We start from the raw sequence: 24,651 nt of genomic DNA, 5'->3' as shown, positions 1-24,651 counted from the left end.
TCTCCCAATTCAACACAAGATGTGTTTCTTTACATCTAGTAAGCACCTGTTCCAGATTATTCAAACATGCATCAAATGAAGAGCCAAAAACTGAAAAATCATCCATGAAGATCTCAATAAATTTTTCAACCATATCAGAAAATATAGACATCATACATCGCTGAAAGGTTGCTAGGGCATTGCATAACCCAAAGGGCATCCTTCGGTATGCAAAGGTTCCATATGGGCAAGTAAAAGTGGTCTTTTCTTGATCTTCTGGTGCAATTGGTATCTGGTTATACCCTGAATATCCATCCAAGAAACAATAATACTCATGCCCGGCTAGCCTCTCCAACATTTGATCCATAAATGAGAGAGGGAAATGGTCCTTCCGGGTGGCTTCATTTAATTTTCTATAGTCAATACACACACGCCATCCGGTAATGGTTCTAGTAGGGATGAGTTCATTTTTCTCATTTGGAACAACAGTCGTACCCCCTTTTTTGGGCACAACTTGCATAGGGCTTACCCAAGAACTATCAGAAATAGGATAAATGATCCCAGCATCTAACAACTTAATTATTTCAGCCTTTACCACTTCTTTCATGTTGGGATTCAGGCGCCTTTGGGGCTGAACGGAAGGCTTGCTGTCCTCTTCCATCAAAATTCTGTGAGTGCAGATTGATGGATTAATGCCTTTGATATCTTCTACTTTCCAAGCTATAGCATTTTTGTGTTCCCGCAGCACTCTTAATAATTTTTCTCTTTGTAAGGGATTCAGTGCTGCGGAAATTATCACGGGGAGATCTGATGGTTCCTCAAGAAAAGCATACTCTAAATGGGATGGTAATTGCTTCAGTTCAAGGGTGGGGGGTTCTTGGGGTGATGGCTTACCTGATGGTCCGGGCAATTTGCCTAAGTTCTCTAATTTAAGAAACCCCTTTCCCTTGAATTGAGGCTTATCGTTCAGGTATGCTATCATGAGGTTTATTTTTTCATTTTCTGTTTCTTCAAGTTCTCCCTGCTGGAGGCAGAGTTCAAGAGGATCAGTTATTCTACTTACCTGGAAGCATTCATCAATTGTCAATTCAATGGCATCAATCATAAAACAAGAATCATCACTAGAGGGTGCATGTTTCATAGCATCAGACATTTTAAAAATTATCTCCTCATCTTGTATCCTAAGGCTGAGTTGTCCTTGTTGGACATCAATCATTGCTTTCCCGGTAGCCAGGAAAGGTCTCCCTAGGATAAGCGGGACCTCCACATCTTCTTGCATGTCTAACACAATGAAATCAATTGGAAAAATGAATTTGTCAACTTTAACTAACACATCTTCTATGATCCCCCTAGGATGTCTAATGGATCTATCAGCCAATTGTAATGCCACTCTAGTGGGTTGGGGTTCATTCAACCCCAATTTCTTGAAGATAGAATATGGCATTAAATTGATGCTAGCTCCCAGGTCACATAAAGCTTTTTCAATTTTTAAACTGGCAATGGTACAAGGAATAGTGAAACTCCCTGGATCTTTGAGTTTCTGAGGCAGCTTGTTCAGAAGGATAGCAGAACATTCCTCATTTAATGCAACTGTAGCCACATCTCCCAGTTTCCTTTTGTTTGCCAATATTCCTTCAAAAACCTTGCATAGTGTGGCATCTGGGCTAAAGCATCAGCAAAAGGAATATTAATATGTAAACTTTTAAATATTTCAAGAAACTTACCAAATTCCTTCTCCAATTTTTGTTGCTTCAGCCTGTTAGGGAATGGAACTTGTGGTTGTTGGTGCATCCCTTGTTGTGCTTCTGGTTGTTCCGTCTTCTGTTGTCTGGTTCCAAGGCTTGTTTCTGCCTTGGGTTCAGCCCAATTCTTCTTTTCTACCTCAGGCAACTCTTTTCCACTTCTTAAGGTAATAGCTTGCACCTGCTCTCGTGGATTCACTTCAGTGTTGCTTGGAAGAGTTCCCGGCAGTCTGGAAGAGATTAATTGTGCCAATTGCCCGACTTGGTTTTCCAGGTTTTTGATTGAAGGTTCCTGGTTCTGGAACCTAGTTTCTGCACCTGCTATAAATTTTGTCATCAGTTCCTCCAAATTGGATTTCGGTTCAGGCTGATGATAAGTCTGGTGGAACGGCTTGGAAATATGCTGATTTGGCCAGGACTGGTTTGAATGTCCCCTCCATCCTGGATGAAAAGTATGGTGACTCTGGTAACCCTGCTGTCTTGATGAATTGCTGACATAGTCAACTTGTTCAGTAGATGGTCTGAACTGATTGCCAACTTGGCAGTCTGTACTGATGTGGCCTCCCCCACACAATTCACAATTAAGAGGCTGCACATGCATGGCAGCTATCTGCATTTCATCTATTTTTTTACTGAGTGCTCCTATTTGTGCAGCTAGTGCTGTATAAGTGTCAACATTATGCAAGCCTTGCTGCTTCCTAGTTTGAGTCCTTTCCGAATGCCATTGATAATTGTTGGCTGCCATTTCCTCAATAAGTGCATGGGCAACCTCAGGAGTTTTATTATTTATGGATCCTCCGGCTGCAGCATCTAATATGGTCTTATTTGAGTCAGTAAGACCATTATAGAAAGTCTGCACTTGCAGCCAAATGGGGAGGCCATGGTGAGGAACTCTCCTTAACAGCTCCTTGTATCGTTCCCATGACTCATATAAAGATTCCCCCTCTTGCTGGAAAAAAGTAGTGATGTCATTCCTCATTTTAGCAGTTTTAGAAGGGGGAAAATATTTAGAGAGAAAACGGCTGGCCATTTCGTCCCATGTGGCTATAGATCCTGCCGGTAATGAGTTCAACCAAGCTTTGGCTTTATCCTTCAAAGAAAATGGGAATAACCTCAGCCGGATGGCATCATCACTTACCCCATTGTGTTTGAAGGTGTCACGGATTTCCAAGAAGTTAGCAATATGGGCATTCGGATCCTCATGGGCCATACCACAAAACTGAACCGTATTTTGTATCATTTGGATTATGGCCGGTTTAATTTTGAAGTTATTGGCAGCAATAGTTGGCCTGATAATGCTGGAGACAGTCCCGGTGAGGGTAGGCTTGGCATAATCCATCATAGTTCTTTGTTCAGCCATTTCTTGTGCTTCTTGTCTGACTTGCTTAGCAGCTCTCAAACGGACACGGAGAGTCCGTTCAATCTCCGGGTCGTAAAGGATCTCTTCCAGTTCAGGTCTGCTTGTCATAAATTGTTAAAGTCAAAGCAATAAAAATGCCAATATTCACAAAAGAAAATAAATAACTAATCCTATCACACTGAAAATGTAAAGTGAAGTATTGGAATACAAAACCTACATCCTAAAATGAATAAATGAAGCCGATTATACTAAAAGCAGATTTAAACCAATCATCTTATTCAAGGTTCCTTTATCTACATCCATCGATTGCAACATCTGAATTCAGACCCAATTTAGATCTGAGTTCAGATCTACAAGTCTTTGGTATTGTTAGTCTAGAGAAATTAATAAATAATAATTCAGATCTGAGCTGGATATCTCATACACACTCATTGGTATACACTACAATATACATCCATTAAGGTTGGAATCAATTCTATGATGCTTTAGGGCTGAAATCAGATCTGATCTGAAAAAAAAAATTTAAAAGGATCTGAAATAAACTAAAACCAGTCCTGAGTTAGGCTTGGGTTAAAAACTCTACAATTGAAGCTCAAACCTGTATAGCTGATGCATATCAAACACTTGCTAAGACCTGAAAATTGGGTCTGCAATGTTTGGTATTGCAAGCTATTCGGCCCATACAACTTTTGTAGAAATCTGAAATCAGGTCTGCTAACTGTTGCACTATAGCAGCCCTGCTACAGATCTGAATGCTAAAAGAAATACTTGGAAAGTGCTAATTTTTCTTAAATATCTGAGGCATAACAATTATTCAATCCAAACATACACCTCCTTAGCTAATGTAGCTCGGTTACAAGTGGGTAAAGCCAAGAATTCAGTCCACCCAAAATTCATAGTATGCTCTGTATCAGTTCAGTCCTCACATCATATCAACTGCATTTCAGATTTGAATTTCTCTCATTCCTTGCTATCCATTCACCCTTGAGGCAGGTTGGATGTATCCTAGGGTGGATTGGGGTAGTGATGGCACCCAATTCACCTCAAACTTGCATCGGTTCAGATCTGAGTTCAGAGGAATTCAGATCTGAACTGAGCAGATCTGTAACAGCAGAATTCAGATCTGAACTCAAGTCTGAGTTTGGATCTGAATTCTCAATTGCCTTACCTTCAGTTATTGCTACCAAATTGTTTTTGGGGAATAGCAGAAGTGCCCTAGGGTGAATTGGGGTGGTGATGACACCCAATTCCCCTCAAAATTTCATCAGTTCAGGTCTGAGTTCAGAGGAACTCAGATCTGAACTGTTGCAGATCTGCAATAGCAGAATTCAGATCTGAACTCAGATCTGAGTTCTGATCCGAATTCTCAATTGCTCCTCTGGTTGTTCAAAAGATCTCCCCCTTTTTTTTTCATTTGTTTTTTTTTTCTTTTTGTAATGAAAGAAAAGAATAATAAAATCTGAAACACAAGCAACTCTTTTCGGCTGAGTGCTGCAGATCTGAAATCTGCTGATCTGAGTGCCGAATGCAACTCAGATCTGCAACACTCATGTTTATGTGAATTTTTTTTTTCTTTTTTCTTTTTGAAGGGAACAACATCAAGATTGAATTGAAATCAAATATGCCTTTATTAAAATGAAACTGAAACCAAAAAAAGAAAGTAATCTACTTAAGAAAGAAGAAACATAACTACAGTAGTACAGCAGTTGCAGTCCAAACTGAAATGAAAAAGTTAGCAAATTAACCCAACTATGAATGCAATGCTGAATGAGATCAGATTAAAAATGCTCAATGTTTCCTAATATTGTTTCTCTAAATCCCCGGCAACGGCGCCAAAAACTTGATGTGTGGCTCATTGTGACACTAGCAAATGCACTAGCCGTTCAAGTAATAAAGTAGTGAGTGAAGTATCGTTCCCACGAGGATTTAGGAAACAATTACCAATACTAAATTGAACATTTCTTATCTGATCAACAAATAAATCAAAACTCTAATGAAAGCTAAGAAATCCCAAATTAAAATCTATCTAAATCATTGGTCCAATTGCCTTCAATTCAGGTTAGAAGAGTAAGCAGTAAATGTCAATCTCAGAATTCAGCAATCTATCAATTTGGATCATTCGAATGAATCATGATTGAGCCTTGGTTTGGTGAAACCCCAAGGTCATGAACAGCCTCTCTCAAGTGCATGTTCATCCTATGCATGAATGACGGTTCTTCTATCTCTAGCAAGAATCTAATCCCCATGCATGCATTTCTTCAAACACTTCTAAGGCATCAATTCAAATCTGAATTGATCACCAACTGAATTGTGCAAGTTATCTCTAACCTTGCACTCAATTCAGTTCTTGAATAGTAGATCTGAATTCCTAGAGTCTCTCTCAAGCACTCTAGGAATTCCAAGCTGTAGATTAATTCGCCCAATCTGAAAATTGCAGATCTGAATTCCCTTTCAAGCAATTCAGATCTTGCAATCTCAGATCTGAGAATTCAGATCTGAGTTTTGAAGGTTAGTTGGCCGAATTAATCTACAAACATGATGTGTGGCTCATTGTGACACTAGCAAGTGCACTAGCCGTTCAAGTAATAAAGTAATGAGTGAAGTATCGTTCCCACGAGGATTGAGGAAACAATTACCAATACTAAATTGAACATTTCTTATCTGATCAACAAATAAATCAAAACTCTAATGAAAGCTAAGAAATCCCAAATTAAAATCTATCTAAATCATTGGTCCAATTGCCTTCAATTCAGGTTAGAAGAGTAAGCAGTAAATGTCAATCTCAGAATTCAGCAATCTATCAATTTGGATCATTCGAATGAATCATGATTGAGCCTTGGTTTGGTGAAACCCCAAGGTCATGAACAGCCTCTCTCAAGTGCATGTTCATCCTATGCATGAATGACGGTTCTTCTATCTCTAACAAGAATCTAATCCCCATGCATGCATTTCTTCAAACACTTCTAAGGCATCAATTCAAATCTGAATTGATCACCAACTGAATTGTGCAAGTTATCTCTAACCTTGCACTCAATTCAGTTCTTGAATAGTAGATCTGAATTCCTAGAGTCTCTCTCAAGCACTCTAGGAATTTCAAGCTGTAGATTAATTCGCCCAATCTGAAAATTGCAGATCTGAATTCCCTTTCAAGCAATTCAGATCTTGCAATCTCAGATCTGAGAATTTAGATCTGAGTTTTGAAGGTTAGTTGGCCGAATTAATCTACAAACATGATGTGTGGCTCATTGTGACACTAGCAAGTGCACTAGCCGTTCAAGTAATAAAGTAATGAGTGAAGTATCGTTCCCACGAGGATTTAGGAAACAATTACCAATACTAAATTGAACATTTCTTATCTGATCAACAAATAAATCAAAACTCTAATGAAAGCTAAGAAATCCCAAATTAAAATCTATCTAAATCATTGGTCCAATTGCCTTCAATTTAGGTTAGAAGAGTAAGCAGTAAATGTCAATCTCAGAATTCAGCAATCTATCAATTTGGATCATTCGAATGAATCATGATTGAGCCTTGGTTGGTGAAACCCCAAGGTCATGAACAGCCTCTCTCAAGTGCATGTTCATCCTATGCATGAGTGACGGTTCTTCTATCTCTAGCAAGAATCTAATCCCCATGCATGCATTTCTTCAAACACTTCTAAGGCATCAATTCAAATCTGAATTGATCACCAACTGAATTGTGCAAGTTATCTCTAACCTTGCATTCAATTCAGTTCTTGAATAGTAGATCTGAATTCCTAGAGTCTCTCTCAAGCACTCTAGGAATTCCAAGATGTAGATTAATTCGCCCAATCTGAAAATTGCAGATCTGAATTCTCTTTCAAGCAATTCAGATCTTGCAATCTCAGATCTGAGAATTCAGATCTGAGTTTTGAAGGTTAGTTGGCCAAATTAATCTACAATCACACCCTTATTCAAGAAACTTCAAATACAATGCATGACCATTTGAATGAATCAAAAAGAATTAGATTGCTGAACTGAAATTTGACAAGCTGAAATACATCAAGGAAGAATGGAAACAAGGAGAAAGAAGAAAGAACATATAACTAAGAAACTGAATTCAAATCAAAAGAGAATGAAACTACAAATGATTTATTACAGAAGATCTTTGAATCACAAACTCTCAATTCGAACTCACCTTCTTCTTCTAGCTTGCTTGTCTTGAACTTCCTTCAGCCCTTCTTCTTCTTCTTCCTTGCGCCTAACCTTCTTTTCTTCTCTTCTCTCAAGGTGGCCGAACCTCTAAGAGTGGGAGAGCCTTCCTCTCAAGCAATTGAACAACTTTCTCCCCTCCTAGAGGCCTCCTTATATAGTTTTTCAAGGGGGCTCTTGCCCCTTCTTGAAGCCTCTAGAATGGGGTGTATTACACCCCTCATGAACCTTCTAGAGTGCTCCCTCCTTCTCTTCAAGAAACTCCTAGAAGTTGCCGCCCCTAGCTCCCTTTGGGCTGCTATTTGGGCTACAACTTAGCTTGCTTTTGAGCTCATGTGGGCTACACTCTAGGCTGTTATTTGGGCTAAAAATGGGCCTTCCTTGCTGGGCCGAATTCTCCTCATAGCTAGGCTTTATTTTCTTGGGTTTTCTCAAGGAATTCACTTGCTCTTTTGGGGCCGAAGTGCTCTCTCTTGCTTCCACGACCGGGCTGGACTGAAATTGGTCTTTTTGAACCTTCTTTTCTTGCCTTTTTCCTTCCTTTTCTTGGATTGATTATCCCTAAACCTATTCTTAGCATTAAGCTAAATTAAGGCAAAAATTAATAAAACCGGCATAAAAATCCATGCTAAAGTCCTCAAAAATTATAGATAAATTGTAAGTTCATCATTCTCCCTCTCCCTCTGCTGCCCCCACTTTCTCCCGTTCTCACCCCCTCAATCTTGCTCTCCCTTTGTGGCGCTCTCACCCTCTCCCTTTATCAGTCTCTCACATTCTCCCTCTGTCTTGCCGTCATCTCTCTCTCTCTCTCTCTCTCTCTCTCTCTCTCTCCTGGTCTCCCTCCCCCTCTATCGCTCTTCTGCTCTCCCTCTGTCTCGTTCTCCCTCTCTTCCGTTCTCCCTCCTCTTTCTCACTCTATAACTCTCTCCCATTCTCCCTCTGTCTTGCCCCCATTCTCTGTCTCTCTCCCAGTATCCCTCCCCATCTATCGCTCTCTTGCTCTCCCTCTATCTCGTTCTCCCTCTACCTGTAAATTTTTAGGTAGCATTGTACTTTTTTCACTTCTTTTTCTGTCTCAATTTATACCAAGTGAAGGCTCATCCTAACCGGAGGAAATTATCATTTTGAACACGTGCCACTAACAGATATTTGACAATCTCTTTGTATGATTTTTTAATTTGTTATAGTCAATCAAAAAGTCCTTTCAAATAAATTTGATTTTTTGTTCTCTTTACATTTCTATCACAATAAATAGGCTACTGTTTTTATATAAAAAAATTTGTTAAGTTGTGTTTGATGCTGATAAATTCCTATTGAATGTGCATTGGAGAACGAGTGTACATTAGTTCACACATGAAAAGATCAAGCAAGTGTGTGTTTGTAAAATTTATTGTATGGAAGGTCAATTTACTTTGGTTATGAAAATGTTTCTCCAAAATTAAGATGATAATTTAGTGATAATCACTCGTAACAAGCATTAATAATCACATATTGTTTTGTTGTAGAATCTAGGAGGGTGTTTGCCTTCTCAGCATGCTATTCAAATTCCTCTTATAAAGAGCCAAATTCAGTTAATGAGAAACATTAGTTTGTAAGTTGAATGTCCTCAAATCAAAGATAGTAATTAGGTGATGGTTACTAGGTTGGCACATTTGGCACCTTATTTTCCAAGGGGCCAATAAGATTTGTTTTATTTTTTTTTTATTGAAGAATAAGATAAAATTCGTTAGGAAAAAATACATTAGGATGGTGATAATCGATAAAAATTTCCAAAAGCTCAACTTTGATCTCACAGATCTCATACTAATACCCGTAGAACCGAATGGCAAAATCTTATCATATTTTCTCTAAACAACCTCTATCACAGTCCAAGAAACAAACCAAAATATTCCTTTATTGTCACAAGATCTTGCTACACTTAACCAAATATTCATTAACCAATATGTGTAGCAGTCCACAATTAATTCATTACCTAGAAATATTAAATCAAACTGCAAAAAGGGTAATGAATATTTGGTTCTTGGTTAAGTGTACATCTTAACCAAAAGTCCAACTTTGAGAAAAGGTGAAGTATAATGTATTAACTGAAAAAAGAGTATGTGTATGGTCCTCTTCCCCTCTGTACAAAAAGTTTTGTACATGTTTTTACCCCTCAAAATTTTATTTATATCTACCAACAACATCCTTGGATTTTAGCCATTTCTAATCTTGAAGTTCTTTTTGAGCACTCCACTTGGGCACCCATTTCAGAAATCATCAAAAGTCCAAAGTGCAACTAATCAGCCAACTTTGATTCATCCTTCAGGAATTAACTGATAAATGCACCATCAACCTACACTACCCAATCAAGAAGTGTGGACTGCATCACTAAATTAGGGGTCATTGCTTGGTGCAATATTAAAATCTGATGCTAACAAGCATAAGATGGGTTCAAGTCTAAGAGCAGTCACCATGTACCCAAAAAAAAAGCCAAAAAGTTGGCTATGTATCTAGTCTACCACTACCAAGTTGCTGAATGATTCCAAAGAAAGCCTTTATATATATGTAGGAAGCCATAAAATAATTAATTCATTAATTACAAAGTATAAGGGCATGTAATGAGTTGATGCCATAAAATACAATTAACCTTGCCTTCTCTCTCTTTCTCTCGAAAAAAAAAGTACAAGGGCATGTAACAGACCATGATAGAGGTTATAGGCTTTTTGTGTTCTTGGTTAAGTGTACACAAGGCATTCAAGAGTGTCCTGATTTTCTCCTTTTTAAAAGCTGGACCTTTCTTTTGTTGACACACTTTTGTATATTCCCATTGTACAGGCTCTCATTGTACATGGGTTGTTATTTATGCTCTTCTTCATACTTTAATATAATTCAATACCTTAACCTGTTTAAAAAAAAAAAAAGCAGACCATGACAGAGGCCTCAACTTAAAAGGCTATGATCGAGCTGATGCCATTCTCTCGTCAAGCTGAAGCCAATCTTAGCTCAATCAAGCAAAATGACTTACCTTTTAAAAGGTCCAAATTCATTCTGTGATGTTGTGCACTCTAGATTTTGGTAAAATTTAAACTTCTCATGTTTTACTGACAACCGAGAAGTTAGAAATTCATATTTCCCAAAATAACCATTTCCAAAATATTCTACATCCAACCAAACACAACCAGCTATTTGCATATTGGACAAGATTCTGATTATGGATCCAGTAAGTTGGAAGATATTACTTAAAGGATGCATCCATTGTATGCCTTGAGGGTGGGAAATCAGTTGGCAATGACCTCCTTCCTTTCCCCTTTGCAAAACATAAAATGAAGCTTTCTGCTTGTTGGGGTTTCCTGAGTGCTACAAGTGAGTAGTCATGAGATACTTCATAGTAAGTAATATGGTGGTCCAAGTGCAAGTAGATATAATTGAGGATAACTCTATTTGCATCTGGAACATGACAAAGAACTCCTCTAACATTTTCTTGTATTTTTATCTTGAACAATCCAAGAACATTGTTGATATGTAATACAAGAATACACTAGTCTAGTTTACCCAAGGAAAACTAGGCTTGAAACCTCTTGAAGGAGAAGGCCACCGAATGAATAACACCTTTTAACATCTTTTGTTTGATAAGACAATGAAGGAACTTCATAATAACAATAACAATGAATAATGGATCTTAGATACTAAACATAGAAGAAAGATAATTGCAAAACTTTGAGTAGAGAATAGAGATAGAACACAATGCAATGCTATATTAATTGGGTGGAGTTTAAATATAAGTTGTTGGAAAATCATACCATAGAGGTGGAGAGAGAGACTATCTCCATGGATGTAATCTACAAGTACCATCCTTTCTTGCTCCCTGGGCCCCCAATAGTATTTCTTGGACTCCGGACATGCCTTTCTTCCCTTGGGTAAAGCAAATCTGCAGTTTCAGCCACAAACTCTTTCTGCCCAGACAATGGCCTTGCATTTGATGTCAACAAGTGATCATTTGAAAAAGTCAATGAAGTTGGAGATGGTTCAATGTTTTTGTGGAATTTGAAAAGGGAAGTAGGTGTAAATATTCCAGATTTAATATCTCTTCCCATTGTTTGGCCATTCATTTTACTTTTTCAAGGAAATTGTTGGAACTATCCACGATAATGAACCAGTAAAACAAAAGCAATCATCAAAGTGGCACTTACAGAGGCAATACTAAATGCTACTCTGATATTAGATTTTGAACTGTGATGTTGCCCCTTACCATTAAAACTCATGGGTTTGTTGCTCTGTGAAGGTACAATATTTGCAAAGGTTAGTAGTATATTTCCAGGATGAAATGAAGTATTTGGAAAATGCACCAAATTTTTAGGAACTTGTCCTACTAGATCATTATAAGACACATTGAAATCCTTTAGACTAGATGGAAGCCCGTTAGGGATCTTACCATTGAAATTATTATTGGATAAGTCAAGGTACTCTAAACCATTAAGCTTGCTCATTGCACTTGGTATCTCTCCTGACAAGCTAGTCCTTGCCATATTTAGAAACCTAAGCTTCCCTAAGTTACCTAGCTCAAAAGGCAAAGAACCAGTCAATGAATTACCAAAGAAATCAAGTGACTCCAACTGCGAATAAGAAGGTAAAACCAATAACTCTATTGTCCTTGAGCCTTGAAGATGAGTATTTCCTATGAAATTATTTCCTGAAATATTCAAGCTTATTAATGACAATGAAGTGAAGAAACTACTTGGAGTGGGCCTAGTAAGTTCATTTGAGCTGAGATCAACTATAGCTAGTCTTGGATAGGTCCCAAATTCAATAGGTAGGTCACCTCTTAAAGAATTGTTCATGATCTTAATATAAGACAATCTCTAAAATTGATAGGTAAGGTTTGGAAAGGTTCCATACAATGAATTTGAACTCAAATCAATGATCTCTAAAGTATCGCCCCAGCTTTGCATAATAGATATATCACTAGAGAGACCATTTTTTCTAAAATCCACCATCACACATTTTCCAAGAGCAAAAGGCAACAGGCCTGAGAGCATTTTTTATGAAAGATATAAAAACTTCAAAATAGTGGCATTAATTCTGTGAATCAAACATGTTAAAAGGGGAAACTTTATACAATTGGTTTTATCTCAAGCTAATATACTTGGCACTATGAATTCTTCATTATTTCCTTGTGTTTATATACTTGTTCTAACTGACCTTGATTATTTTTTGCAGATATTTACGATGCAAGATGCAAGTATACACTAGAAATAGTATCACCCATTTGGTGAAGTTTATTTCATCACTTAACTTGTCTAGCCATAAGGGTGTTGAAGATGTCATGGGACAAACACCATTTGCACATTTTATTGACTTCCCAAATGTAATGTCTGAGAAGTCACTTCTATCTGCACTTGTGAATTGTTGGGACATGCAGTCAACTTCGTTTAGGTTAGGGAGAAATCTTGTCACATTCACGACATCTGATGTAGCTTTGATTTTGGGTTTGCCTATGAGAGGCAATTTTGTAGATTTATACATGGCCCCACATACATTACATTTACAAATGAAAACCTTTGGAAAAAATGTGATACAATGGGGTGATTTAGAAGAAAAAATTAGGGAGTTGTTAGGAAACAAGAAAGCAGAAAGGAAATATATCCCAAAGTTGCTTATTGTCTATATATTGGGTCAATTCCTTTTTACAAAGACCTGCTATAACATTGACTGTAAATGGTTTGAGTACACTAATAAACTTGAAGAATTAAGAGATTATGATTGGGCTGGTGTTGTTCATAGGGAGCTACTAAATAGTTTGAATGAACTCTCTTGTCAATGATGAAGGAGGCACCACCCAAATCTGGGTGGCTACATGGTTGTGCTACTATACTCATCGTAAGTTTACATTTTGTATAAAAATTATTTCAATTTAATAAACCTTGTATGCTAACGTTGAGTGAATTGTCACTTGCAGATTTGGTTGTTTGAACATTCCATTGTATGGATTCCTTCCATGGTAGATGCATTTCCAAGAATTGCAAAATGGTCTAGCACCACTTATCGTCGAAGGAAAACATATAGTGATGCTATTGCCATGCTTGCGGATGATGAGGTAATATAATGAGATTTTATCTATAATGTCAATCTTCTAACATATATTATTTTTCTAAAACATTTTGTGCTTCATTTTTTTTAAGGTTCTTCAAATTTTAGTTCCTACCTCCAGTGAAGAAGTGGCTTCGTTGGATGGTGAAGAAGATGAGGAGGAAAGAGCCTCCTCAAATCAGGAATTGATTTTGAAAATTAGAAGTCTTTAGTCAAAGGTTGCACAATTAACCGAGGAGAATATTTATCTTCGGTCCTTGTTACCATCACAAGTATAGGAAGAAAAACAATGTGATGAAGAAGATCAACCTGACGAAGGTGGTAGGAAGATTCGCTCTAGGCGAGAAAGAAAGAAAGCTCATATTTTGTATTCACCATTTGTTAACGAATGAGCAAAAAGGATTGAGAAAATGCACACGATTGATGTAGATAGTACAAAATCACCATCAAATACGGAGGTATATTTCCATATCGTATCTATTAAATATGATGGATTGGCATTATAAGTTTAACAACCTAGCAACATTTTATATTTCAGGTCATCGATGGAAAGAGATTATGGAGATCCTGCAATTTCAAATGCCAGTTATCTAAGAGTCAACAATCAACTATTAGACGGTTTTTATCAACTCCAATTACAAGGTTGATTTACACATGCATTAAATGTAGGTAAATAGAACACCCCTGATTTATCGAGTTATTAATACAGTTTCCACATATGCAGTGAAATTATTTGGACTGATGGAACCAACAGCTTGGTCGGGGTATACTTGTACTCACTATTTGATGGTGGCCTGATATGGGAGGATGTTTCAGGGGTAATTAATCCAAGAAAATGAAGGAAAAAGGTAAAAAAAGAATGTTCAAAAAGACCAAATTCAACCCAGCCCGGTTGTGGAGGCAAGAGAGAGCACTTCGGCCCAAGAAGAGCAAGTGGATTCCTTGAGAAAACCCAAGAAAATAAAGTCTAGCTAAGAGTAGAATTCGGCCCAGCAAGGAAGACCCATTCTCAGCCCAAAAGAGCAGTTCAATGTATAGCTATCATGTGCCAAGAGAGAGCCTAAGTGTAGCCCAAATAGCAACCCTTAGGAGGCTTTCAAGAGAACTCTAGAAAGCTCAAGAAAGGGGTGTAATACACCCCATTCTAAAGGCTTCAAGAAGGGGCAAGAGCCCCCTTGAAAAACTATATAAGGAGACCTCTAGGAGGGGGGATTGGTGTTCAATTGCTTGAGAGGAAGGCTCTCCCACTCTTAAAGGTTCGGCCACCTTGAGAGAAGAGAAGAGAAGAAGGTTAGGCGCAAGGAAGAAGAAGAAGAATGGCTGAAGGAAGTTCAAGACAAGCAAGCTAGAAGATAAGGTGAGTTCGAAATTGGGGGTTTGTGATTCAAAGATCATTTGTAATAACTCAATTGTAGTTTCATTCTCCTTTAATTTGAATTCTATTTCTTTGTTATATTTTCTTTCTTCTTTCTCCTTCTTCCATTCTTCCTTGATGTATTTCAGCTTGTAAGATTTCAGTTCAGCAATCTAATTCTTTTTTATTCATTCGAATGGTCATGAATTGTACTTGGAGTTTCTTGAATAAGGGTGTTATTGTAGATTAATTCGGCCAACTAACCTTCAAAGCTCAGATCTGAATTCTCATATCTGAGATTGCAAGATCTGAATTGCTTGAAAGAGAATTCAGATCTGCAATTTTCAGATTGGCCGAATGGATCTAAAGCTTGGAATTTTTAAAGTGCTTGAGAGAGACTCTAGAAATTCAAATCTACTATTCAAGAACTGAATTGGATGCAAGATTAGAGATAACTTGTACAATTTAGTTGGTGATCAATTCAGTTTTGAGTTGATGCCTTAGAAGTGTTTGAATAAATGCATGCATGAGGATTAGATTCTTGTTAGAGATAGAAGAATTGTCACTCATGCATAGGATGAACATGCGCTTGAGAGAGACTGTTCATGACCTTGGGGTTTCACCAAACCAAGGCTCAATTATGATTTATTCGAATGATCCAAATTGATAGATTATTGAATTCTGATATTGAAATTTACTACTTACTCTTTTAACCTGATTTGAAGGCAATTGGACCAATGGTTTAGATAAATTTTAATTTAGGTTTTTTAGCTTTCATTAAAGTTTTGATTTATTTGTTAATCATATAAGTACTCAATTTAGTATGAATACTTGTTTCCTAAATACTCGTGGGAATGATACTTCACTCACTACTTTATTACTTGAACGGTTAGTGCACTTGCTAGTGTCACAGTGATCCACACATCAGTATGTAACTTTTGCAGTAGATTTTTTTCACCTATAATAACTATATATTTGTTATAATTTGTATATAACTATTGGGTTGCCTTTATTTTTTTTGTAGGCCATAAATGCATATGGATGTCTTTTAATTGAAAGGAAGCAACAAAAATTGGGCAATTCTAAATGTGAGAGGTTCTTATATATTAGTACATTTGCACAGGTAATGGGTTTTAACCATTTTTATTTCATTTATTATGTACTCATATATTGAATAATCTATTTTTTCTCTTTTCAAATACATATATCAGGAAATGGTTAAAACGGGTGATGATGCTGCAATAGAGCCCTATATTGGCCCTCTTCTAAGGCAACGGTATAGAAAAGTATTTATACCCTTGCAAAGTAATGGGCATTGGCATCTTTTGGTAATAAACGGGAATAGCGACTACATTGAATGGTATAGTTCAATCCAGTCTACTTTATACAAGCAATTTGCTAGAACAATAGTATGCATATATGCACTGCAATATTTTTCATGTGCAAATGTTTTTGTATTAATCCATAATCATCATTGACTTTGTAATCAATATTTGTCTTAGTCCAACTACTATAGGAGTAAACTCTTAGGAGTGGGATTTACAAACAAATGGGGATTTAAAGTATGCAAGGATGCTCCATCCCAATATGCCAATGGGTATGATTATCATGTTGTTTACCATCAGTATTTATTATACTGATACATATCTTAAGTATTGCAAAGTAAATTTGCCATATGTGTTGTGCAGGATCGAATGTGGGTTTTTTTTTGTAATGAAGTACATTGATTGTTTATGTTGAAATGCCCCATGGGATTTTGCCTTCAATTATACAATAATTTTACGGTGGAAGATTGGTGTACAAATATTGCAATCCCAGTTAGAGTAAACCATCACTAGATCATTCAAGTCATCCACCCATCTATACAGTTGTGTGTGTTACAGCGGAATAGTGTATTAATTTTATTAATTATCTGTGATGTATTACTTGTGGTGTATGAGTTACACCAATATGGTTTGGAACTTTTGTCATTTGCTTTTCTATCAACACCAATCAATTTTTGGATAGAGATGGTGCAAAACTTGCTTCGTGTAAGGTCTCAATGGCAACAAAGATGGAATTTCAAGGTATGCCAAAAAACTAAGCCAATGCTCATCTTAGTTACATCTTATCAATATTGTTATAAAGGCATGCGGTGCTCTTGAGGCATGAGTTAGAAAGATTGAGACTCTTTCTTGTTCATATTGTTTAACTAGTGAATTTTATATTATATGAGTCTGAATAGATAGTGAACTTTATATTAAATGCGTTTGAATACTATATTAGACATCAAAACTAAATATATAAGAACCTTTATTCTTAAACTTACAAGCATTATAAGCTAGTAGATGGGCATATGAGTTTGATAATCTAGATATAGTATGTACATACTCAAAATATTTAATTAGGTTTAGAGTGGAATCAATAAAATTCTTCATAGACCATCCCACCTCCATGTCTTCGATAGTTGCATCTGTAATACTAGTAGAGTTGCAAAAAACCATCATATGTTTTGCTCTCAATCTCTTGGCTTTCATTGAAACATCAATTACATCCCTTCATTTAGATTGAGTTGCAACCGATTCTTCTTCTGTTTGTATAAACAGAAGACAAGTCTTCATACATTATCATAAAAGTTGTACCTCTTATCAGATTCTTATTCTTTTTGGCATCTCATATCAGTCTTATTATAATTAGAAACTTTTCCAATAACAGTTGTACCTCCTACCTTTGGTAGGTGAGATAATTTAACAAGAACTTATTGGTTGAGGTTGATGGGGACTTGAACGGGATCTTTCACCTGCATATCCTACATTCATGTATTTATTCACACTAGCCCAAGTTGTTGATCTACTAAGTTTGCTTCAATACCAAACAACTAACCTTTCATCTTATGGACTAATTTCAGATATAACCCATCTACAAACAACTGAGTATTAGGTTATGAAAGTTAATTTGATATGCTAATGGATATCATTCAATGCAATTCATATACATGCTTGTTGTATTTTTTTTTGTGCCTTGCTGAATTATGTACTAATTCATTTCTCTGTATTAATTGTAAAGAAAGATTGGGAATTAGTTTCAGCTGCTCATATATTGATGCTAATCAATTTTTATTGGTCACAGGTGGTGGTGCTCTTTGGAATGTATCAAGTGATTTGGAAATGGAGCTTCAATCTACATACAAAACTTTGTTCTTCCTGATGGTGGTGGATGCAAAAGCAATATCATACTTTCAGATGTAGTATTTATTTTGATCTCTCTTAATGGCGAATAAAGATCATGTTCGGTGTTTTTTGGACAAACATATCATATCTACTAGGGTTGATTTGTTGAATTTATTTTGTTAAATTCATATGTATAGTAATTACTGTAAATACTGAAAAAAATTGTCATAAGGACTATTATGGTGTTGGTTAAATATTTTTGGACGATGGAGTTATTACTCACTTGCAGTGTTTTCGACAATGGCGTGATTGTTAATTCCACATTAGGCTATGATTCAATATTGGCTTGATGGGCTAAAATGCCCAACTTGATATATATTTACGTAGATGGATGTGAAGTGTTGAATGAAAAAAGTAAGACATGAGACCATGCTCACTACCTCCTAAATGTTCATTTACTCTAACTGTAACATCATTACTGTTTTGCACTCTTCTTCCGTTGGAAAAGTACGGAGACACACGATGCAAAATTCTGAATTCCAGCCCCCCTACAATTAGCCCTATCCCCCCCTATAAACCACATCCTGCCCGTGAATTTGGCATCAATTCACGGTCAAGATGCATTCCCTCTGTACTTTGGGCCTAGTAAATTCTGAATTGGGCTGATTTGTACTTCTCCCATTTTATTATCCTAATCCTAAAAGATATCTCCTATTTGTGTGGTCACTTACTCTTGTTTCCTTTTTCTCCTAGGTAGTTGACCATTTAGTCAACAAGCTAAGTTCAAGCTTTCAAGCTTGTCAATTATTTGCATTTGGTAATAATGGTTTCAAATAGTAATTAAATTGTAATTACCTTGGAGCTCTTATGCACAAACTGTGTATCTTTCTTATCTAGTGGCGAAGGAAAGTTAGAAAAACAGTTCCGTATGAATTGTATTGGTTGTGGACATTTTGTTTGTTACCGAGCAAAAGAGGATTTGGAAATTTCTCCTTTTATTTATGCTGTTGATGGTGCACTTAGCTCAGTTGCAGCTGAAACCAATCCTCAGTAATAAGTAAATTTCATCTCATATAAAATTACCATGTTGTTCATGTTTTGTATGTGTAACTCTCTTGTTTGAAGCATTGTTCTCAGACATGGACCAGACTGGATGGTTAACTGTTGAGTTGGTGAGCTTTCTGGGTCCTAGTTATTTGATGGTTCTTTACTGGCTGAACAATCTAATGTTCCAGTTAACCAATAAAATAGTGACCCAGTGAGTTTTCCAGACTGGATGGTTTTGTTTCTAGAGTTTTGTCAGTAATTATTTTAGTTTTTTTCCCTCACTCTTTCAAACAAGAGGTGGTTATGCTTGCCTCTTTTGAGTCTTGAGGTAGTGAGAGTCTTTCTCTTGGTAGTTGTTTTTTTCCTCCCAGTGTTTTTTTCCCCTTTTCTTTTATGCTCCCAATAAAGCTTCAACTATTCAAACAAAAGGTGATTGTGCAGTAAACATTAATTGTTTGTTTCATTCTGTTGGTCAATGAAAACAAAAAGTGGTTATTTATGTTATTATTAGAGACATAAGCTTCCTTGTTATTCATGCCTTCCAACATTTAAAATTGAATATGTTATTACTCAGTTAAAATTAACTTTTAAGGTATCAATCCAAAAGTTGGTGCAAGTTGCTCAGAGGTACAAGAGGGTTCTAAAAGTTGGTGTTTTCACTGCTAATTCCAAGTTATATTTTTAGCACAACTTGCAAAATATTACACCACTACTTACAAAAAATACAATTACTACACAAAAAAATTCAAAGTGCAAGACATTTACAGTACCAAAAGACAAGACAAAAACTTGTACATGTGCTTATATTACTTGGGAATGCATCCAACTAATCGATTGCAGCTCGATAGGTGCATCGGTAGTGACCACTTTCTCCACACCAACTACAATGGGTTTCCCTCCTTTCAATTGATTGTAATTCAATTCTTTTAGTCCTAAGTCGACCAGGTTGACGTTTTTGCTTTGGTGGCAACAAGTTCACAACATTATGATTAACACCACTGCTCATGAAAGAAACTGACTCATTACTGAAATCTGGCATATCTGAATTAGGCATCGCATGTATGTGCTCAGAGTAAATTGCCTCTTGAGTTTCTTTCAAATAGCACTCTTCAACAAAACTATAAATATTTAGGCCCAATAAACCAATGGCACAACATGCATGCACACATGGTAATCCAACCATTTGCTATGCCTTACATGAACAACTTCTACAAGTCAGATGCACCATTTCTTGTTTTCCCTTATACCGAATTTCAAATTCATCATCCCCACATTGTGTGTACCCTAAATTTATGGACTCTAATATGTTAAACTTAAGATAATCCTCTATATTAGGGCCCACTGGCTATTTATATCCCTTAGCTTCACATTGCCTTCTAAATGTCAACCCTGCCATTTTCAATCGAATTATGTTGACTAAAGACATGATAGATTGTTCCCGTGCCTCTAACACCCATGCATTAAATGATTCTGCAATATTAGATGTAAACTTATCATACCGTCTACCATTGAATAGAGAATTTGCCCAATGTGGTTAATCACTATCCATTATCCAACCATAGATATCCAAATTCTGATTATGTATTTTTCTGAGATAGAGACCAAACTTCATAGTATCCCTTGTATAAATTAATTGATTCACATAATCCTTGATTACCTCTTTTTCAGCCTTTAATAAGCATAGACGGCGCATGCATCCCTTAAGGTTCTCCATCAAATGTCTTGAACAAAAAGCATCATATTCAGAGTCAAACACAGTTTCTACTGTATGTCGAATGCTAGTATTACGGTCAGAAACAATTACTACATTTCGATCATCATTCAATGCAATTTTCAAATTCTCTAAAAACCAAGTCCAATATGGAATTGACTCAAATGAGGCAACTGCGAACGCAACTGGAAACATTTGATTATTCGCATCATATGCATTAGCATCTAATAATTGACCTTGATAGTTACCCTTTAAATGGGCCGCATCAATGAATAGCATTGGACGACAACCAACTCAAAAGCCATGAAAGGATGAGTGGAAAGCAACAAATAATTGATTAAACCCACCTGAATCATCAACGGTAAAAGTAGCAACTGTTCCTAGATTAATCTCAACCAACTTTTTGCACAACCAAGGAATAAGCTTATACGAATCATTTGTAAGCCCATTAAGCAATTCTTTAGCTCTCTCTTTCCCCTGCCATGTTTGTTTATAAGTCAGTGAAATGGCATGATCACGACTAAAATCCTTTATTATATCTAATGGAAGATACTTAGGAGAATCACGAAGCTTTTCCAACAAAACAACACTTATGAATTTATTTGATATACGAAACTGACAACTTGATTTATCACTAGCTGAATGTGTATGTATGGGACTATACTTATACACCCTGTATGTTGGTCTGCCACTAACTGCACTTGCTCGAATTTCCCATCCACAAGTGTTGATAGCACATCTACATTGTATGTATTTGCTATCATTCTTTAGAAACTTATATGCAAATCTTCTAGCAATGAAAATTTTTTTTAGTGCATTTCGAAAATCATCTCCATTGTCAAATGTTTGCCCCACTCCAATTATCTCATGCTCCCAAACTGCTAACAAATTAGCATGATAGCTGATGTTAAGCTCACTTGTTGATTGTCCAGAAGATGTTGCCAAATCATCTACAATATGTGCATGAGGACTTGGCTGAGTTTCAACATTAATTTGCTCTATGCCCTTCCAAAACACATGCACCTTTGCACTCTCATTATTAAACTTTAACAGATTTGAAAAGTCACGTGGCCCATTTAATGGCAAGAAGCATGTTTTGTTGAGATGTGTTGTATAATGTAAGTTCACCCTATTAGCATGAACCTTCAAACCACCACACACTTCATCAACAAGTTCATTAAAATATATTTGACTGTAAACACGAACCCCAATTATATTATCCTCAAAAATGCAATAACATAATAAGACCTTGCATGGAGTTGTTGCCATTTCTACACAATAAATAATATGAAAACCTTGTCATAAATCAGAATAAAGACATTAACATATAAATTTAAATAAAAATGCTATTAGATCTTGTAAATATTACGAATCATGTATCTAATTTTATCACTGTCAATTATTCAACCCATACTAATCTTTTATCCCATTTAAATAAAGACATGAACATACTCTGCATTTCATCATTTGCTTTTTCTTCAAATATGATTTCTAAGGTAGATAATTTATAAATTGGAAAGGAAAAGCACTATCATCATTTCTTTCATTTCTTTAATATATAATTTATACATACTCTATATTTCAACATTTGTACTCTCTTTAATATATAAAGTTAGGTAACCATCACCTAACTTGGTAAAAATTTACCAAGATGGAGTTAAAATGACTATTTTTAATATAAAGACATCCAAAAGCCTTTGGAAACAAATAATGTCTTTTGACAATAAAATAATACCTTGGTTTGTATTGTCGAACTGTGATGGAGGTTCTTTGGAGAAAAGATTATCAGATTTTGCCAAAGACGAGGTCAAATGTGCCACCCTGGTAAGCATCATCTAACATGGTAAAACTTTACCAGGATGGAATTAAAATGACAATTTGAAATATAATGGCATGCAAAAGCCATAGAAAAGAAGCAAGATCTTGTGACAATAAATGAATATTTTGGTTTGTTTACTAGGCCGTGATAGATATTGTTTAGAGAAAATATGATAAGATTTTTCCATTCGGTTCTACGGGTATTAGTATGGGATCCGTGAAATGAAGTTTGGGCTTTTGGAATTCTTTATGGATTATCACCATCCTAATGTATTTTTTGCTAATTAATTTTATTTTATTCTTCAACAGAAAATAAAAAACAAATCTTATTGGCCCCTTGGCAAATAAGGTGCCAAATGTGCCAACCTGGTAACCATCACCTAACTTGGTAAAAATTTACTAAGATGGAGTTAAAATGACTATTTTTAATATAAAGACATTCGAAAGCCTTTGGAAACAAACAATGTCTTTTGACAATAAAATAATACATTGGTTTGTATTATCGGACTATGATGGAGGTTCTTTGGATAAAAGATTATCAGATTTTGCTAGAAACGGGGCCAAATGTGCCACCCTAGTAAGCATCATCTAACTTGGTAAAATTTTACCAGGATAGAATTAAAATGACAATTTAAAATATAATGGCATGCAAAAGACATAGAAAAGAAGCAAGTTCTTGTGACAATAAATGAATATTTTGGTTTGTTTATTGGGTTGTGATAGAGGTTGTTTACAGAAATATGATAAAATTTTGCCATTCGGTTCTACGGGTATTAGTATGGGATCTGTGAGATGAAGGTTGGGCTTTTGGAATTCTTTATGGATTATCACCATCCTAATGTTTTTTCTGCTAATGAATTTTATCTTATTCTTCAACAGAAAACAAAAAACAAATCTTATTGGCCCCTTGGCAAATAAGGTGCCAAATGTGCCAACCCAGTAACCATCACCTGACTTGGTAAAAATTTACCAAGATGTAATTAAAATGACTATTTTTAATATAAAGACATCCAAAAGCCTTTAGAAACAATGTCTTTTGACAATAAAATAATACCTTAGTTTGTGTTATCGGACTGTGATGGAGGTTCTTTGGAGAAAAGATTATCAGATTTTGTCATTCGGTTCTAGGGGTATTAGTATGAGACCAGTGGGATCAAAGTTGGGTGATGACTTATCACTTTGCTAATGTGTTCTTTTTCCTAATGAATCTTATCTTATATTTCAAAAAAATCTACATGGACCCTTGGCAAATGTAAGGCAAAATGTGCCAACTTGGTAAGCATCATCTAACTTGGTAAAAAATTACCAAGATGCAATTAAAATGACAATTTTTAACATAAGAAACTGCAAAAGCCATTGAAAATAAGGAATATCAATTGGCAATAAAGGAATATCTCAATTCATTTTAACATAAGGAGTTGTAAAACCCATTAATCATCATCTTTGATATTATTTCATTTACTTTGTGGAAAATCTAGGTCGAAGAAATGATTGAGCTTAAGAGTTGCTGCTTAGTCCAAGCCATTGAATATATTTGTATGAGGGGGCCATTGGCAGTGCAATGGTAATGTCCTGGAATGCTAAGCAAGATAATGTTGACTTCAGTTTTGTCCAAAACTACCAAAGATTATGACTTAATTCTGGATTGCCAATTCTTGAGATCATTGTAAGGTAAAGTCCCTTTATTGGATGGTTGGATAAGAACTTATGTCTGGAATACGAAAACCAGGATTCAATTCAATGTAATATACACTGCAGTACTCTCCCTTATTTAGTTATCTTGTGACAATAAAGGAATATTTTGGTTTGTTTCTTGAACTGTGATAGAGGTTGTTTAGAGAAAATATGATAAGATTTTGCCATCCGATTCGATGGGTATTAGTATGGGATCTGTGAGATCAAAGTTGATATTTTGAATTTTTTTTATGAATTATCACCATCCTAATGTATTTTTTCCTAATGAATTTTATCTTATTCTTCAAAAAAAAACAAGAAAAAAAACAAATCTTATTGGCCCCTTAGCAAATAAGGTGCCAAATGTGCCAACCCAATAACCATCACCTAATTACTATCTTTGATTTGAGGACATTCAACTTACAAACTAATATTTCTCATTAACTGAATATGGCTCTTTATAAGAGGAATTTGAATAGCATACTGATAAGGCAAACACCCTCCTAGAGTCTACAACAAAACAATATGTGATTATTAATGCTTATTATGAGTGATTATCACTAAATTATCATATTAATT

The 24,651-nt window shown here is 35.9% G+C and overlaps 1 protein-coding gene and 1 non-coding gene across 7 annotated transcripts in view; both read left to right on the top strand.

The window, feature by feature from the left end:
* Nucleotides 1-18,101, top strand: part of LOC148852129 (uncharacterized) — a 32,739-nt gene extending 14,638 nt beyond the window's left edge. For 2 of the 6 annotated variants that reach the window (XM_088942485.1, XM_088942487.1), the window contains 5 exons: nt 13,014-13,109; nt 13,189-13,326; nt 15,698-15,796; nt 15,885-16,033; nt 17,782-18,101. In XM_088942485.1, coding sequence (XP_088798611.1) covers nt 13,050-13,109; nt 13,189-13,326; nt 15,698-15,796; nt 15,885-16,033; nt 17,782-17,812 — 477 coding nt within the window. In that variant the 5' untranslated portion in view covers nt 13,014-13,049 and the 3' untranslated portion in view covers nt 17,813-18,101. Of the gene's footprint in view, nt 1-12,917; nt 13,110-13,188; nt 13,327-13,411; nt 13,778-13,857; nt 13,962-14,043; nt 14,677-15,697; nt 15,797-15,884; nt 16,034-17,781 lie in introns of those variants that run through there. The other 4 variants (XM_088942490.1, XM_088942489.1, XR_016098651.1 and 1 more) reach the window with 3 other exon arrangements.
* Nucleotides 2,597-2,703, top strand: LOC148852130 (small nucleolar RNA R71). Its single transcript, XR_016100032.1, has one exon. It is a non-coding gene; the product is annotated as a small nucleolar RNA R71 (small nucleolar RNA).
* Nucleotides 18,102-24,651: the final 6,550 nt, after the last annotated feature.

The sequence above is a fragment of the Nelumbo lutea genome, chromosome 5 (assembly GCF_056320005.1).
Source record: "Nelumbo lutea isolate HS-2025 chromosome 5, American lotus-T2T, whole genome shotgun sequence".
In the NCBI taxonomy this organism is placed as follows: Eukaryota; Viridiplantae; Streptophyta; class Magnoliopsida; order Proteales; family Nelumbonaceae; genus Nelumbo; species Nelumbo lutea.
The sequence above is the reverse complement of the archived record's forward strand: the minus strand, read 5'-3'. Positions and strand labels throughout refer to the sequence as shown.